This window comes from Loxodonta africana, chromosome 13 (genome assembly GCF_030014295.1).
Source record: "Loxodonta africana isolate mLoxAfr1 chromosome 13, mLoxAfr1.hap2, whole genome shotgun sequence".
NCBI lineage: Eukaryota > Metazoa > Chordata > Mammalia > Proboscidea > Elephantidae > Loxodonta > Loxodonta africana.
This window is the reverse complement of record NC_087354.1, coordinates 72,031,965-72,048,123: the sequence shown is the minus strand read 5'-3', so window position 1 is coordinate 72,048,123 and position 16,159 is coordinate 72,031,965. Positions and strand designations below refer to the sequence as shown.

General features: G+C 43.4%; 1 protein-coding gene across 6 annotated transcripts in view; it reads right to left on the bottom strand.

Moving 5' to 3' along the window:
• DCLK2 (doublecortin like kinase 2) overlaps positions 1–14,269 on the bottom strand; it is a 192,432-nt gene extending 178,163 nt beyond the window's left edge. For all 6 annotated transcript variants that reach the window (XR_010317447.1, XR_010317448.1, XM_023557135.2 and 3 more), the window contains exon 1: positions 13,625–14,269. Coding sequence is in view for 4 of the 6 variants with exons in the window: in XM_023557135.2 (XP_023412903.2) it covers positions 13,625–14,045 (421 nt within the window). In the remaining 2 variants the exon portion in view is untranslated. The remainder of the gene's footprint in view (positions 1–13,624) is intronic.
• Positions 14,270–16,159: the final 1,890 nt, after the last annotated feature.

The window sequence follows — 16,159 nt, the reverse complement described above, 5'->3', positions numbered from 1 at the left end:
CGTCATTGAGTGTCCGTAGCCTCAAATCTATGAGCATCAAAGTGGCCTAACTTTGCCAGGAGTTAACAAGGAAAAACAGAGATAGATTTAATATATGTAAATGACATATTCACAGCAGGTTAAGGCCAGAGGACATCATGTTACTCTGCAGGAACGAAGGCTTGTTAGCAGTACCAAACCTAAATTATTATGTGCCATACCAAAAGACAGCATTCAGGATCCCGGTCACACTGAAAACACCAACGTAGATTCACCAAAACAGTATTTGTACCTCTTCATTACTAGTTTACATTTTATTGGTTGTGCTGTTTTGTATTTGTGTTGTTAATTTGTCTGGCTGTATCAGTGTGTAAGATCTCTATGCATAAGCACACTGTCATGGATTGAACTGTGTCCCCCCAAAATATGTGTCAACTTGGTTAGGCCATGATTCCCAGTATTCTGTGGTTGTCCTCCATTTTGTGATTGTAATTTTATCCCGAAGAGGATCAAAGTGGGATTGTAACACCACCCTTACTCAGGTCACCTCCCTGATCCAATGTAAAGGGAGTTTCCCTGGAGTGTGGCCTGTACCACCTTCAGTCTCTCAAAAGAGATAAAAGGAAAGCAAGAAGAGAGTTGGGGACCTCATACCACGAAGAAAGCAGCGCTGGGAGCAGAGCAAGTCCTTTGGACCTGAGGTTCCTGCGCTGAGATACTCCCAGACAAAGGAAGACTGATGACAAGGACCTTCCTCCAGAGCCAACAGAGAGAGAGAAAGCCTTCCCCTGGAGCTGATACCCTGAATTTAGGCTTGTAACCCACTAGGCAGTGAGAGAATAAATTTCTCTTTGTTAAAGCCATCCACTTGTGGTATTTCTGTTACAGCAGCACTAGATGACTAAGACACACACCTACCTTTATAAATATTTAAGTGAGAACATAATCAAAATAATTAAGGCAACCCTGGGCTTCTGCAACATGGCTGTTAAGATTTTTCTATTGTTTTTCATTTTTAAATGTCCTGAACATTGCTGAAGTTGGAGAAACACTGCAACCTGAAGGACACTGACAGAGACACAGAGAGATAGACTTTCAAACTGAAATGTGCCCATTCGATAATGTTTGTAAATAAACAGAATCAGCGCAAGTGATGAAGGATTCAGAAACCAAATGTTTGCCCAAAAAAGAGATGCTGTCCAGGGGAGAGGCAGGAAGGAAAAACAGTAGAGAAAAACATGACAACTGTCTCCTAACATCTAAAGGGCTGCCATGTGGAAGTGGGCGAGCCCAATGAAACTCCAAAAGGTGGCCCTAGAACTAGTGATGAAAAGTTACAAGGACACTGGTTTTGCTGAGGACTGCTACCATTTATCAAGCAGCCCCTGCACGCTAGGTCTCTACTGTTTATATACATCACAATTCATGTGGGACCTTCCAGCTACTGGTCTTCATCAATAAACTAATAAGAGGCACATTGACATGGGGCTATTTCTCAGTTCTTTTCCCCAAAAGAGGACGCTTGACGAACATAAGTATAACCAGTAGTAAGTTTCCACTGTCCCTTTTTCTTTCTTGACTCTTAAACAGATAAGGTAGAATACTCCTGATGGAAGAGACCAAGATGACGGGCAACAATACTGGAAAAGAAAGCAGAAGTCACAGCCCTTGAGAAATAACTACCTTGTTATCACTTAAAAATTAGCAAAGTAATGTGGTGAAGTTCGTAAATAATATAGTGAAGGATGAAAGAAACAAATACAAATGTTCAAAAGCTTCCTATTGTGACACATTTTAATTGTGATTATAATTTGAAAAACTGATATAAATAAAAAGTAATATAGTAGATCATAACTCCAGACCATTTTAGTCACTTTCTTTGAAATGTGTTGTTAATGCTATGATGTAATCAAAGACTTAATAAACTGATCTCACCAAATCAGTATTTTCCCATTCCTTTGGTTTACAAGGAAACCCTGGTGGCACAGTGGTTAAGTGCTATGGCTGCGAACCATGGGGTCGGCAGTCTGAATCCACGAGGGGCTCCTTGGAAACTCTATGGGGCAGTTCTACTCTGTCCTATAGGGTCGCTATGAGTCGCAATCGACTCGACGGCACTGGGTTTGGTTTGGTTTTTTTGGGTTTGGTTTACAAGGTTGGAGCTTCTAACAAATTACAATACTATTAGTATATTGTTTTAGATCGTATGTGCCATGACAGTCAGGACAAAATAACTTGGATTAGGATAAAATTTACAGCATTTATTAGATGAAAGCATATTCATCTAAATTCTGACCTTAAAACATTCCCAACTCATAGGAGGAGAAAGTTACCAGACTGTGTTAAAACTAAATATGAAATAAATCAGCTAAGAACAATGCTTTAAGTAAGAACAGAAGTTAAAGAGCAACAAAACTAAGCACTAACTGTGGCAGAGAATGCAAAGCACATACCAAAAAATTATTAAGAGGTTTAGGATAATGCAGAGGTTTAAAAACATGCATAAGAAATAAAGGTACAGAATTTGCTCAGGGGAGCTGTCCAATCAGAAAAAATCAAGTCAGATATCTGAGACACTAATGAAATTATTTAAAAAAAAAAAAAAAAAAAAACTACAACTTGACAACCCAAACAAAAAATGAGCAAATGACTTGAACGTACATTTCATCAAAAAGGTTTATTCAAATGTTCAACAAGCACATGAAAAGATGCTCAACATAATTACTCCTCAGAGAGATGCAAATCAAAACCACAATGAAATACCACCTTATCCCTATTAGAATGGCAATGATAAAAAAAAAAAAAAAAACGAGAAAACAACAGGTGTTGGTGAGATTGTGGAAAACCATTCATTGCTGGTGGGAATGTAAAATGATATAGCCCCTGTGGAAAACAATTTGGTGGCTTCTCAAAAAGCTGAACACAAAAAAAATTACAGACCTATATCCCTCACGAGCTTAGATGCAAAAATCCACAAGAAAATTCTAGTCAATAGAATTCAACAACATATCAAAAAAATAATTCGCCATGACCTAGTGGGATTCATACCAGGTATGCAGGGGTGGTTCAACATTAGAAAAACAATTAACGTAATCCATTGTATAAATAAAAGACAAGAAACACATAACCTTATCAATCGATGCAGAAAACGCTTTCGACAAAGTTCAACACCCATTCATGATAAAAACTCTCAGCAAAATAGGAACAGAAGGTAAATTCCTCAATATAATAAAGGGCATTTATACAAAGCCAACAGCCAACATCATCCTATGTGGAGAGGGTCTGAAAGCATTCCCCTTGAGATCAGGAACCAGACAAGGATGCCCTTTATTACCACTCTTATTCAACATTGTGCTGGAGGTCCTAGCCAGAGCAGATAGGCTAGATAAAGGAATAAAGGGCATCCAGATTGGTAAGGAAGAAGTCAAATCATCTCTGTTTGCAGATGACATGATCTTATACACAGAAAACCCTAAAGAATCCTCAAGAAAACTACTGAAACTAAGAGTCCAGCAGAATATCAGGATACAAGATAAACATACAAAAATAGTTGGATTCCTCTACACCAACAAAAAGAACACTGAAGAGGAAATCACCAAATCAATGCCATTTACAGTAGCCCCCAAGAAGATAAAATACTTAGGAATAAATCTTACCAGAGACGTAAAAGACCTATACAAAGAAAAATACAAGACACTACTGCAAGAAACCAAAAGAGATCTACATTAAGTGGAAAAACATACCTTGCTCATGGATAGGAAGACTTAACATTGTAAAAATGTCTACTCTACTCAAAGTGATCTATAGATATGATTCAATTCAAATTTAAATTCCAACGACATTTTTTAAGGAGATGGAGAAACAAATCACCAACTTCATATGGAAGGGAAAGAGGCCCCGGATAAGTAAAGCTTTACTGAAAAAGAAAAAGTGGGAGGCCTCACTCTACCTGATCTTAGAACCGATTTCACGGCCACAGTAGTCAAAACAGCCTGGTACTGGTACAACAACAGATACATAGGCCAATGGAACAGAATTGAGAATCCAGACATAAATCCATTCACATATGAGCAGCTGATATTTGATAAAGGCCCAAAGTCAGTTAAATGGGGAAAAGACAGTCTTTTTAACAAATTGTGCTGGCGTAACTGGATATCCATGTGCAAAAAAAATGAAACAAGACCTATACCACACCATGCACAAAAACTAACTCAAAATGGATCAAAGACCTAAATATAAAATCTAAAATGATAAAGATCATGGAAGAAAAAATAGGAACAATGCTAGGAGCCCTAATACATGGCATAAACAGTATACAAAACATTACTAACAATGCACAAACACCAGAAGAGAAACTAGATGACTGGGAGCTTCTAAAAATCAAACACCTATGCTCATCCAAAGACTCCACCAAAAGAGTAAAAAGACTACCTACAGGCTGGGAAAAAGTTTTTAGCTATGACACTTCCGATCAGCGTCTGATCTCTAAATCTACATGATACTGCAAAAACTCAACTACAAAAAGACAACCCAATTACAAAACAGGCAAAGGATATGAACAGACACTTCACTAAAGAAGACATTCGGGTGGCTAACAGACACATGAGGAAATGCTCACGATCATTAGCCACTAGAGAAATGCAAATCAAAACTACAATGAGATTCCATCTCACTCCAACAAGGCAGGCATTAATCCAAAAAACACAAAATAATAAATGTTGGAGAGACTGTGGAGAGACTGGAACACTTACACACTCCTAGGGGGAATGTAAAATGGTACAACCATTTTGGAAATCTATTTGGCGCTTCCTTCAAAAACTAGAAATAGAACTACCACATGATCTGGCAATCCCACTCCTTGGAGTATATCCTAGAGAAGTAAGAGCCTTTACACAAAGATATATGCACATCCATGTTCATTGCAGCCATTTACAACAGCAAAAACATGGAAGCAACCAAGGTGCCCATCAACGGAGGAATGGATAAATTATGGTATATTCACACAATGGAATACTATGCATCAATGAAGAACAGTGATGAATCCATGAAACATTTCATAACATGGAGGGATCCGGAAAGCATTATGCCGAGTGAAATTAGTCAGTTGCAAAAGGACAAATATTGTATGAAACCACTATTATAAGAACTTAAGAAATAGTTTAACAGAGAAGAAAATATTCTTTGATGGTTATGAGAGTAGTGAGACAGGGAGGGAGACGGGTATTCACTAATTAGTAGACAAGAACTATTTTAGGTGAAGGGAGAGACAACACACAATACAGGGGAGGTCAGCACAACTGGACTAAACCAAAAGCAAAGAACTTTCCTGAATAAACTGAATGCTTCGAAGGCCAGAGTAGCAGGGGTGGGGGTCTGGGGGCCATGGTCTCAGGGGACATCTAGGTCAACTGGCATAATCAAATCTATTAAGAAAACATTCTGCATCCCACTTTGGAGACTGGCATCTGGGGTGTTAAACACTGGCAAGCGGCCATCTAAGATGCATCAATTGGTCTCAACCCACATGGAGCAAAGGAGAATGAAGAACACCAAAAACACAAGGTAATTATGAGCCCAAGAGACAGAAGGGGCCACATAAACCAGAGACTACATCATCCTGAGACCAGAACTAGATGGTGCCTGGCTACAACCAGTGACTGCCCAGACAGGGAACACAACAGAGAACCCCTGAGAGAACAGGAGATCAGTGGGATGCAGACCTCAAATTCTCGTAAAGAAACCTGACTTAATGGTCTGACTGAGACCAGAAGGACGCCGGAGGTCATGGTCCCCAGACCTTCTGTTAGCCTGCAACAATAACCATTCCCAAAGCCGACTCTTCAAACAGGGATTGGACTAGACTATAGAAAATGGTACTGCTGAGGAGTGAGCTTCTTGGATCGATAAGACACATGAGACTATGTGGGCAGCTCCTGTCTGGAAGGGAGATGAGAAGGCAGAGGAGGTCAGAAGCTGGCTGAATGGACATGAAAATAGAGGGTGGAGAGAAGAAATGTGCTGTCTCATTAGGGGGAGAGCAACTAGGAGTATATAAGCAAGGTGTATATAAATTTTTGTATGAGACTGACTTGATTTGTATATTTTCAATTAAAGCACAATAAAAATTAAAAACAAAAACTGAACACAGATCCAGCAACCCCAATCCTAGGTATATGCCCAGAAAAAATGAAGGCAGGAATGCAAACAGAAACCCGTACATCAATGTTCACTGTAGCACTTTCTGCAATAGCCATGGGTGGAAACAACTAAAATGTTTATTAACAGGTTTAAATGGATAAACAAAATGTGGTACATAGACACAATGGAATACTCCAAAACCCGCGGCCATTCAGTCAATTCCAACTCAAAGTGGCCCTACAGGACAAAGTAGAACTGCCCCATAGGGTTTCCAAGGCTGTACTCTTTACAGAAGCAGACTGCCACATCCTTCTCCCACAGAGCGGCTGGTGGGTTCAAACCGTTGACCTTTCGGTTAGCAGCCATGCACTTAACCACTGTCCCACCAGGGCGTTTTTAATGGAATAGTGCTCAGCCATACAGAGAAATGAAGTCCTGATGCATACCAAAACGTGGATGAACCTTGAAAACATCATGCTGAGCAAAATAAGTCACTTATAAGAAACAAGCAAATATACGGAAACCAAAGATCATTAGTGGTTACTAGGGGTGGAAGCGAGGAGGAAAGGAGTAGTTTTTTCTTAGAGGACATGGAGTTTATGTTAATAGTGGTGGAACAATTTGGAAAAAGACAGTGCGAACGGTTGCACAACTTGAAAAATGCAATCAATGTTGCTGACATGTAGAAACTGCTGACATGACACGTTATTGTATATTTTCACCACAATAAAACTAAAAAAAAATAAATCTGCACCTTTTCTCTTGAAGAAAAACTTATTTAAAAACTGAAATATGAAGGATAAGGAATATTTACTGTAGTATAGACTTACTCCTCCTCTGCAAATCTGGCCAATTGTCCCACGACATTTTTAAGAGCACCTACATCCATATCCCCATTGATTTAATGCTTTATATACATCACAAGGGTAAAGTTAATTCTACAAACACATGCCAGGAGTACTGGCTGTGTGGGGCAGTAGATGAACAAGCATACTGGTGTTAAAAGAATACCATCTAAACCTGGGTAACTACATCCAAACACAAAACCTGGGCAACTTTTAAAGATGGACGTAAAGCTAGAAAAAGTCATCAAGGTCATTTGCCTTTCCCACCCTCAGAACCATTTCCCAGGGTCACTGAACATTCAAGGTGAAGGAGAACTTAGCAAGAGAACTCTGCAGACTCTGAATAGACACACCTCACTTTGCAGGTGTATACAGTAACATGTCCTCCTTCAGGACACAGAGATAAAACAGACTGATGAGCTTCTGCAATCTTCTTTGTCCAAGTATAAACTACCTAATGTAACCTATGTAAATCCCTGCTGTAAACTGATGGACCCCATTTCCTCACAGGCAGTAGGACATACCAGTTAAGGAGTTCAAAATCCAAAGAGAAAAGGCTCAAGCTCCAGCCCCAACTCTTACCGTGGGTTCAAGGGGCAATTTATTTAACTCATCTAAGCTTCAGCTTCCCCATCTACAAAGTGGGTTAGGCTAATGCAGCAAGTATTTCCGAGCATTAAAAGAGTTAAATGAGATAAAACTGATAAAGTACCTCACGCAATGGCCTGGGCACAAAACACCTAATAATAAACAGCAATCACTGCTACCATTTAACAGACTAAGAACCCCTATCCCACAGGACAGTAACAGAGACCAAGAGAGAAATGATAGGGGCCTGAGTAAGTGGGGATGGGAAGAAAGAGACCTAGCGAGGCAGTGCAGATCTGAATCAACAACCCCAGTCCCACAGGCAATGAGGAGAGCAGTTTGAAAAGCACTTCCCAGGGGAATCTAGTTTCCTTTATTTCACATCGCAGAATCATAAAATGTTGATTTCCATAATTTAAAACCTCATGAAATATTGATCTTGTCTTATAACTATCAGAATTACCTACTGTGTCATACGCTAATCGCATAAATACTCTCCCAAATACTCTTCTCTCGGCCCTTTACAATTTTTTACTCTTCAAATGAAAATTTCTCCTTCCGTTACCACTTGGAAGAGCTTATCATGCGGCTGTGTTATAGCACAGCTGAGTTTCCTTGTCTTAAGGAAATAAGATGAAGTGAACAATCAAATTTCTATAAATGGGTACTGTGGAAGAGTCATTCTCTCCAGGGTGAGTTAGCACAGAATTCCTGCAACTATTAAAGCTCTGATTTGTTTAAAATAGAATCCAATTTATTATACACAAGTAATATATATATTTCGCAAATATTTAGAAACAACATTATTAAGGCTCATTTTATACAAAAGTTCCCATGTCAACTAAGGGACTTAGAGGTAAAACATCTTCTGGGCCATTTATTCAATTAATTTACTGCATGGTCACTGCAAAAGATGGAGCCCCCGTGGCACAGTGGTTAAGAGCTCGGCTGCAGCTCAAATCTACCAGCTGTTCCTTGGAAACCCTAGGGGGCAGTTCTACTCTGTCCTGTAGGGTCACTGTGAGTCAGAACCGACTCAACAGCACCTAACAACAGTGCAAAAGACAGACCCAATATACCACTCACTGGACTACAAAACAATGTGTTAGAACAGAGGTAAAGAGAAGTGATGTGAGTAGGCTGTGGAGAACGATATAAGCTCTGCCTCAGGCCTCAGCTCCAACTTCCTGTCCTCTGAGAAACCTTTTCCAATCATCCCAGCCAATGTGGTCCTCCTTCCCCATCTCATTACCACTTTATTTACAGCACTTCAGCTAAAACTATCTTATATGCCCACTCCCATGTTCACTCTCTCTCGTAGAATGTGAGCTCTGAGGGCAGATACTGCGCCCCTAGCACATAGAAAAATACCTGTAGAGCATATACCCTCAATCAGCACCTGTTTGACCAACTGCCAGGGGTCTTGGAAGAGACTTTATAAACCAAAAACCAAACAGAGTTCTTGGAAGACACTTCATAAACCAAAAAACAAAGCCAGTTGCCACTAAGTCAATTCCAGCTTGTGGCAACGCCAGGTGTACAGAGTAGGACTGCATTCCAAGGGCTGTCAAGTTTACGAAGGTGATATCCGAAGCAGGCCTCAAAGAATCTAGGACTTTGCCCCGTAGAGTATCAATCTGCCATGTGTGTACATCTTTTGACTTCTATGTACAAACGTCTTGTAACTGATGGGTTTAAGTTTCTTTCCTCACAAGAATAAGCTCCAAGAGTTTCAGTTTCTATTATTACTATTAAAATCTATCTTTCAAGAAAAAGAGAAAAAAAAAACTAAGCATAATCTGGGTTCTTATGGAAATTCATTTTGACCTAAACACTTTCTCAATAACTGTATTATGGTTTCTTTCCACCTTAAAAGAGGCTGACCTTAGCAAACAAGGGCAGCAAACTAGGTTTAGTAGGAACCTTAGAAACTTCAAGTGCTTGATTTCTTTAGAATCTTCTTGTCCTTAAATGTTCAAGTTTATTTAATGGAGGCATTAAAATATTACTTACCAAAATAACTAAAACTCTCTCACTTGCCAAAAATGCAATCACTTTATTGTTGACTGAGGAGTAATAGGTACAAAAAACAGAACATTTTGCTTTGGAATGAGAGAGGTAGAGATTAACTTTGGGGGGTCCTGGCAAACACTTCATCGGAGCTCCACACCCGACTCCCTGGTTGGCACTGCAACATTTGCAGCCTCGTCAATTTTCGGGAAGTCAGGTTCTGGCAAGGCAAAGCCAACCAGGGCCATTGTACGCTCAGTCAATAATCACTGACTCATGGTGATACCATGTGTTTTCAAAAGTAGAACTGCATGCCATAGGGTTTCTAGTGGCTGATTTTTCAGTAGTAGATTTCCAGGCCGTTCTTCCAAGGTACCCCTGGGTGGACTTGAACCGCCCACCTTTCAGTTAGCAGCTGAGCTCTTAACCATCTGTACTACAAGGGATTCCTGAGGTTGGGGAAGGTATTCACTTGTAGAGTAGAAGGAGCCTCACTTAGAGAGGTGATCCACCAACCTCTCATTCTACAGAAAAACAAACTGAGAGTCAGAGAGCTGAGCTGGTTTTTCTCAAACTCACAGTTAGTAGAACTCAAGGCTCCTACTACCCTTGGTCATATCTCTTCAGGACATCAAAATTTTACAAATATGGCCAAAAGGCACAGATGGGAACAAAATTCATAGAACAGAACTAAGTCCAGGAGTTCTGACCCTTAGCCTCTAACAGTGGAGCTTGAGAATGAGTCATCCGGACATCCTCGGTTGGCTATCAGAGATACTCCTGAGCCTGGCAGGCTCAGGGCATGAGAAAGCTCAACCTGATTTCCCCAGTACTGATATATAAGTCATACTCCCCGCCCCCCAAAAGGAGGGTCCTGTCTAGTTTTAAAGAATAAACAGGATTACAGCATCAACTAGAAAGCTTAATTTAAGCAAGAGGAGGCAGACCAATGGGCTGAAGATGATTGTTGGTTTAGTGTAGTGCTGGACAAGTGCCAGCTAACACCAGAACACTGTTTTTAGTCTCCAGAGACTCTCAAGGTCAAGGGTAAAAGAAAAAGAATCTGGGTCATGCAAATTTCTTTTGTCATCTGAATTCAATGGGATTGGGGCTCTGGATGTGTTGTGCCCTATTTTCTTGAGTCATCACTTTCTGTTCTTCACTAAAGACATTTTTAGCGAAAAAAAACAATATCTCCTCACAACAAATTTCATGGAAAGGAAAAAACAGAGTTGAGAAGTTATACATAATGTATAAAAAACTGCCCAAGACGATCTTTATTAAACATGATGAACTAAGATTAAATAAAGAAGCCAATTTTGGCAACATGGACAATACTGTAGAACTATTTTTACTGATGCATATATGAACTCCACAGGTAGCTGATTAGTTCTTCTGCATGACAAATCTGAACATTCAAGCACGCAATTTTAACTAAAAACTGAAAATATTTAAATTCTGGAATGACTAATATTAAACACTGGCAGTTATTTTTCTTAAAAATGCATTTCTGTAGAGTATTCCACTCATTTTGTGGGCAATTCACGACTTACACAAAGACCCATTGTCAGATAGAATGCCTCTATAACAAATAAGTAATGCCAAAATTTTCTTCTTTTGCAGTAATAAAAAAAAAAAAAAAACCATTGCCGTCGAGTCGATTTGCAGTAATAAACTACATCAAATATTGTTTGAAACAAGTGGGCAATTGGCTGGGCTATGGAAACATTTTTGTTGTGCAAATATATATGTGTTATAACTACATTATTTATTAATTTGTGATGTAATTTGGACTCTACATATAGTGTTTTCCCCAAATCCCTACCCACCAAAAATCAGTGAATGATGACTGGAAGAAATATATCAATTTTTAATTTGTAGTTCCAACTATATTTTAACAATTAGATCCAGTGGCCCAGCATCCCCTGGGCAGTGGTAGACATAACGTACAATAAAAAAAAAAACCAAACCCACTGCCATCAGGTTGATTCTGACCCACAGCCGCCCTAAAGGACAGAGCAGAACTGCCCCATAGGGTTCCCAAGGAGTGCCTGGGGGATTTGAACTGCCGACTTTTTGGTTAGCAGCCATAGCTCTTAACCACTATGCCACCAGGGTTTCCTAATGTACAATATGTGCTCTTTATTAATGGCCATAATGCTCATCTTGGTCATCTTCCCTATGATGATATTCCTATTGGGAGTATATCCATTTTATGTAGCAAATACATTGTTAACATTAGTTTAAAAAAGGATATTAAAATTGTTGTCTCTTCTGAGCCAATACTAGGACCAATATCCCAAGCATGTGAGTAACTAGTGCTTAAGCGGTCAACATGGCCTCAGTTCTTTTCCAGGGCTGCTAATCTAACCTAGGGTCAGTCAGAAAACGGACTGCTCAACTTAGAAATAGCTACACAAATGTTGCTTTTAAGTATTTAACATGATTAAGAAATGTGATAATACCCTTTTAACACTGTATCTTCATTTACTTATCCTCCTCCAGCTGTCTTCAGCTCCCAAGGAAACCCTTAAAACCAAGATGCACAGCCAGCCAAGAGAAATGTGAAGTCACCCACACACAGATGGAAGAGACAATTTAATTTTGACTGGGTCCTCACCTAGCAGGGGCAGGGAAAACTCCATAAAAGTGACTAAATATGAGAAACTCAACCACTTTTCAGACTCCTCCATCACTGTGGCTACATTAACTTACTAGAGTATACTGTAGAAAAACCAGCATACACTACAGAACCAGGACTCAAGGCCTGAAGCCTGGCTCCTTCGGGCATGTGTGATGAGGCATGTTGCTTAAATTTCCTCATCTGTAAAATGGGAATAATGCCTTAAGAACTGCTGTGAGGATTAAAATGAGATAATATAAGAAAAGCACTTCATTTGATATTTTAGTTTCCTCCCCCACCAAGCCAATATAGCTCTGACTGCCTGGACTACAGGCCATTTTGGACTATCTCCCATTAAGAAAGACACCCTGAAAACTGGCTGTATGTAGACGTGCAGTCAGCACATAAGTGGGTTCAGTCTGATCTTTCCGGGTGCTGTTATAGTTACGGAAACAGGCTCTTTAGTACTAACAATGCTTTTTCTCTCTGAAAAAGAGATAACTGTTGCATGCAGTAAACCAAAGAGGACCCAACATGCAGCCACTCTTGCTGAGTGAAGCAAGGTTGACACTCCAAGATTACTAATTTATAATGGGCCCCACTACTGATCCAATGGCCTGTAACCACCATCCTAACTAGCCATTCTCAGAGGAGAAGGGGAAGAGAGATGGACCTTGATGTGCCTCATTACCAACCAAAGGTGGAAAGCCTTTCAGCACCGGGATTCTCAACCTTGGTTGCACATCAGAATCACCTGGGGAGCTTTTAAAACTCCAGATGCCCAGGCCACAACCCAAACCAATTACACTAGAATACCTGCCGGTAGAGGCACCCAGGCACCCGTATTAAAGTCCGTAGTGATACAAGATGCAGCCAAGGTTGAGAACCCTTCAGGATTACCAGTCCTGACCTCGTGTAACTTCTCCAGCAAACCACCTCTGGAAAGCCAACCTAGAGCGTTTCCCACCCACAGCTTTACATTACAGTAGAGCAGATACAACACAGTACGACAGCAGCCACACGTCCCTGCTTCTGGGTTCCCGCTGTAGTTAGAACTTACCAACTAGGGGGGTACCCAGCTCGGCACAGGAGAGCCACTTGTTCAAACAGTTTGCACTTCAACAAAAAAATTAAGTTCACTGAGTTTATGAGATGCCATGAACGCCTACATTTGCCTGTTAAGATTTTTCTTTTTTCCTAAAAGCAAATCTTGTGGGAAGGAAAGTCAGAGCATACGCTGGTGCTCGGCCCACACACAGAGCCTACAGAGAAGCAGACAGAACCATGCAATTCCCATGGCCGCCTAGAAACCACCCTGCAGCCCCCCACCCCCACTCCCGCGCGGGGCAGGCCAGTGAGCGCCCAGCCTGCGGCCACTGCACCTGCCAGAACACTCGGCCGCACCTGCCGCGCCGCGCGGCGCCGCGCCTTCCCCTCCTACCTTCCAGAAGCTCGTCCAGGCTGGTGACCTTCCGGCTGCCGTCGATGGTGTAGATGGTGCGGACGCCCTGAGGCAGGTTCACGTTGTCCGACAGGGAGCGGGTGAGCTCCATAAGGAGCGCATCGAAGGACCGGAAGCGGTCGCTGGAGATGGCAAACACCAGGCCCTTGAAGTAGCGGTCTCCATTCCTGTAGAAGCGCGCCTTCTTGGCCTTCTTCTCCGAGCTGAGGGCCTGCAGGGTCCGCGTGCGGTAGAAGCTGCAGTGGGCACTGTGCGCCGGGCTGGGGATGAGCCCATTCCCCTTGGGCCCCGAGCTGCTGCTGCCCCCGGAGGAGCTGGGCGCCCCCCTCCGCGACCCTGGCCGCGGCCTTTTGTCCCGTTCCTCAAAGTGCTCCAGCTCAATACTCCTGGCGCTGGCCATCGCGACTGCACCCGGGCGCGCCGCAAAACACGTTCCTGTCAAAGCCTCGGGGCAGCCTAGTGTCACAGCGAGAACCGGTTCGGGGACGTCTGACTGTGAGGGACCCTAGAACGCCGGGACACCTGGCCCTGGCATCCCGCCCTCTCCTTGCAGGTGGGCCCGCGCCCCCGGCTAAAAGTGGTCGCAGCGTCAAGCCGCCGAGCTCATTGTCCAGCGCGGCTCGCTCCGTCCCTCCCGCCTGCCGACGAGCCCCACGCCCCCCAAAGCGCCTCCTCCGCCCAGCCACGCCTCACAACTCGCTCTCGGGAGCCGGCCTGGAGCGGCAAAGTTGGGCTGCTGAAGGCTCGGCCGCGGTCCGCGCTCGCCCCCGGCCCCGTGGGCGCACACAAAGCTCCGGCGCCCCGCCGCGCGGAGGGGAAGGAAGGAAGAGGGGGAGGGGCTGGGAGCGTGGGAGCGGCGCCGCGGGCCTGCGGGGGCGTCGCGCCACCCCGGCCCGCCCACGCGCTGGGCCCGCGGCCGCGTTCCCGCCCAGGCCCTACCCGGGGGCGACGAGCGCCGGCTCGGGCTGAGAGGCTGTGCGCCCGGGGCCCTTGCTCCCACGGAGCCCGGCCCTAGCGGGAAATAATGCAGCTCGCCCCCTCCTCTGATGGCCGGCCCAGCCCGCCGGCGAGCATCCGCGCCCGGGCACGGCTCCGCTGCCCGCCCCGCCCGCTGTCAGGGCTGGAGGGGCTTCTTGGCCCCCAGGGATGCCCAAGTCTTGGAGTCGAGGGAGAGGGGAAGGGAGCGAGGGGGCCTGACGTTTCTGCCGCGGAGGTGATGCAGCGCGAGAGGAACGGCTCCTCCTGGGTCCTAGGTAGCCCCGCCCGCTGACAGCTACTATCCGGCGCAGCGCGTAAATGGGCGCAGCAGTGGCGCGCGCTCCTCCGCCTGGGAAACGTAAACGCGCAGGCTAGGGGACAAAAAAAAAAAGAAAACTACAAAGGAAGGAGATTCAAGGGCAGGGATCACATCCTTTAGCCAGCCACTAAATAGGAACCAGTGCCAAACTAGAGCAGGAATCGTAAATATGCCATTGGGTTAGGGCACAAAATTTATTTTTAAAAAAGCAGATTTCGAGCTTTCTTTAAAAATCTTCTGATAAAACAGCCCCCACAATTTCTGTAGCACATTGGCTAACACGGTACATTCAATAGCTTTGAGCAAATGATCAGAAGTTATGAGTTTTTAAGGGATTTACTTCATCGGCATGTATCTATTAAGTGCACACCGTGGACCAGGCATTGTTTCTGGCGCTGGGGGTGCATTAGTAAAGGAAACAGACAATGCCTCCCCACTTAAATTCAAGCGATATTTAATTCTGTCAAATCTGAGCTTCTTTGTAAAAGGTCTAACATCAGTAAGCAACCATCATCCTGGGAATCTTCAGCAGACTGGATCGCCATGGGCTTGGTTTGGTTTTAGGGCAACAGTAAAAGCATGTTTTCCAATGGCTTGTGAGAAACATTATTTCCAATTTTCCATCTGGGGAAGATGTTTGGTCCTGATCTGCCACGTGGATAAGCTACTCTGAAACTTAAGAGTAACCTCAGGTGCTCAGGTTACCTGTAGCACCTGGTTACCTCAGTGGCCCTAGACAGCAAATCCAAACTAACCTGTAAGTTAGGAAGGCATTGGTGCTTTTCTTGGAGTGAAATGAGTCCTGGAATAGCATAACCAAGAGAAGGTGGAATCATACGCACTAGTTCCTTAGCAGCTGTGAGGTTGGTGTCCCTGATAGGACACCCCATACCAGCATGTGCACCGTAGTTCACCCAGGGCAGTCCTGGGTTCACCCTGATCCTACTTGACCTCTCTAACCAGGATCACACAGCATGCTGGCAAGTCAGAGCTGACCTAAGGCTTTTATGTAGCCCTGGAGTATGATTAGGTCCATGGCCATGATAGGCCTCAAACCAGACTGGTTAATCAGAGTGTTTGGGGATGAGCCTCTCCAATATTATTTTTTTTTAAGCACCCCTAGTTATTTTGGTTATTCTAGTAGCCAGGGTTTCAACCAGGGCTTCAAACCGGTTCATTCCAGTTCAAACCCCTGCTGAGAATTTGCCTTTCCACCC